At 41.6% G+C, this 2,692-nt stretch overlaps 1 protein-coding gene across 1 annotated transcript; it reads left to right on the plus strand.

Annotated features, from left to right (window-relative positions):
* Positions 1–424: 424 nt before the first annotated feature.
* On the plus strand, positions 425–1,366 carry LOC130035653 (olfactory receptor-like protein DTMT). The gene has a single exon (XM_056127478.1). The coding sequence runs from the start codon at positions 425–427 to the stop codon at positions 1,364–1,366; it is 942 nt and encodes a 313-aa protein (XP_055983453.1).
* The last annotated feature ends 1,326 nt before the right edge of the window (positions 1,367–2,692 follow it).

Below are 2,692 nucleotides of genomic sequence, written 5' to 3' on the forward strand. Positions count from 1 at the left end.
TGCTACAATGAACATAGAAGTGCAGATGATGTTTCTGCTATGTGTGTTTGGGCCCCTAGTATATATTTCCTGGGCTGGAGTAATAGCACAGCAGGCAGGGTGTTTGCCTTGCATGTGCCAACATGGCTGACCCGAGTTCGATTCCTCCGCCCCTCTCAGAGAGCCTGCAAACTACCAAGACTATCTCGCCCACACAGCAAAGCCTGGCAAGCTACTTGTGATGTATTCAATATGCCAAACACAGCAACAAGTCTTACAATATTACTGGGCCCGTTTGAGCATATTGATAAGCAACGGGAGGACAGTGACAGTATATATTCCCAGAAGTGGTATTGCTGGGTCAAATGGGAGTTCAATTTCTAGTTTTTTAGTTTTAGATTTAATGGATTATATTATTTCTTTCTAAAGGTTCTGTACAGAGAACATGATAGGAAAGAATCAGACAATTGTCTCTGACTTCCTCCTCGTGGGTTTGCCAATTCATCCTGAGCATCAAAACATGTTCTATATCCTGTTCCTGGCTATGTATCTAACAACCGTCCTGGGAAACCTGCTCATCATTGTTCTCATTCGCCTTGACTCTCATCTACACACACCCATGTATATGTTTCTCAGCAACTTGTCTTTCTCTGACCTCTGTTTTTCCTCGGTCACAATGCCCAAATTACTGCAGAACATGCAGAGTCAAGTTCCATCCATCTCCTATGCCGGATGCCTGACTCAAATGTACTTCTTTTTGTTTTTCGGGGATCTAGAGAGCTTTCTCCTGGTGGCCATGGCCTATGACCGCTATGTGGCCATCTGCTTCCCTTTACACTACAACACCATCATGAGCCCCAAGCTCTGCCTGTCCCTGGTGGTGCTGTCCTGGGTTCTGACCACATTCCATGCCATGTTGCACACTCTGCTCATGGCCAGACTGTGTTTCTGTGCGGACAATGTGATCCCCCACTTTTTCTGTGACATGTCTGCTCTGCTGAAGCTGTCATGCTCTGACACTCAAGTGAACGAGTTGGTTATCTTTATCATGGGGGGACTCATTCTTGTTATCCCATTTCTCCTGATCATCACGTCCTATGCCCGAATCGTCTCCTCTATTCTCAAGGTCCCTTCAGCCAGAGGTATTCGCAAAGCCTTCTCCACTTGTGGCTCCCACCTCACTGTGGTGTCGCTGTTCTATGGGACAGTTATTGGTCTCTACTTAATTCCATCATCTAACAACTCTACTGTCAAGGAGACTGTCATGGCTATGATGTACACCGTAGTGACCCCCATGTTGAATCCATTCATCTACAGCCTGAGGAACAAAGACATGAAAGGAGCATTGGGGAGAGTCTTTAGCAAAAGGAAAATCCTCTTTTATTGAGGATGGTAAAGATTTTGATTTACATTGTTTACCTTGTAACTGTTTTGATATTAAGTTAGAATATTAATCCAGGCATAAGTTCATTTTTAAATTACTTTTTATTTTGGTAACACTCAGTGCTTAGGGCAAACTCCTTACTCTATGCTGAGGAATCACTTCTGCTGGACTCAGGGGACCATATGGAGTGAACCCAGGTCTGCTACATGTAAGACAAGTGCTCTACCCACTGTACTATTTCTCCAACCTCTAGAGACATTTTTAAAAGGGACTTGTTCCCCTGGCTATATGTATTTATTCCACGACGCAACTTTTTAAAATGATTTGAATTATACAATTCAAACTGTTATATAAGTGTGACTTTTTGTATAAAACCTTAGAATTTTAAGAAATTCTTAAGTTGAGGTTTAGAATCTTGAGATTCCTCAGAAGAGTGGTGATTAGGTCTTGGGAGATTAACATTTTCTCTTCTCTTGGTCTAAGAAATATACTGAAGCATGACTGATGAATAAATAAGCAACCAACCAAAAGCCTCACAAAAGCAAAGTGATTGTGGTAAAGAAAATATACAAAAATATATTCCTATACAGTAGTGCTCATGAAGTAAAAAATGAGAAATTCTAACTTTTAAAAAAATAATAAAGGCATGGTTAAACAAATTGTTGCATTTTAAAAATTTTTTAGTGCCCCAGCATGTTTGAGAGCATGGGGATATAACTACAATATTGGAAGCTTAAAAAAGCTGTTATAATAGCTGAGACCTAAAAAAGCTGTTATAATAGCTGAGACCTGGGAACAGCACAAGTTTCCAAGTAATGATGACTAGAGAAGGAAGTTGTGGTATATATACATAGTGGATTACAACAGAACTATAAGGAAAAATGAAATAATGCAATTTGGTGCTATGTAAATGGAACAGGAGTGAGTGAAATCAGTCGAAGAAGCAAAAGGACAGATGCAGAATGACCTCCCTCATTTATGTGACATAAAGAAACAATCTGACATAAAGAAACATCGCTGCTGAATTAGCACAGTGGGTTAAGCGTTTGCCTTGCAAGTGGCCGAACCTGTCGGCCCAGGTTCGATTTCTCTGCCCCTCTCAGAGAGCCCGGCAAGCTACCGAGAGTATTTCACCCACACGGCAAAGCCTGGCAAGCTACCCGGGACATATTTGATATGCCAAACGCAGTAACAACAAGTCTCACAATGAAGGCTTTACTGGGCCTGCTCGAGCAAATTGATGAACAACCGGAGGACAGTGCTACAGTGCTACAAAGAAACAGTAAATAGCTAACGGTAATGAAACTGGCGATTTGGTGTACAGAACTG

Source organism: Sorex fumeus, unplaced genomic scaffold, assembly GCF_029834395.1.
Source record: "Sorex fumeus unplaced genomic scaffold, SorFum_2.1 ptg000063l, whole genome shotgun sequence".
Lineage (NCBI taxonomy): Eukaryota > Metazoa > Chordata > Mammalia > Eulipotyphla > Soricidae > Sorex > Sorex fumeus.

Bases quoted from the DNA above. Each gene is read 5' to 3' on its own strand.
- LOC130035653 (XM_056127478.1), top strand. From the start codon at position 425: ATGATAGGAAAGAATCAGACAATTGTCTCTGACTTCCTCCTCGTGGGT.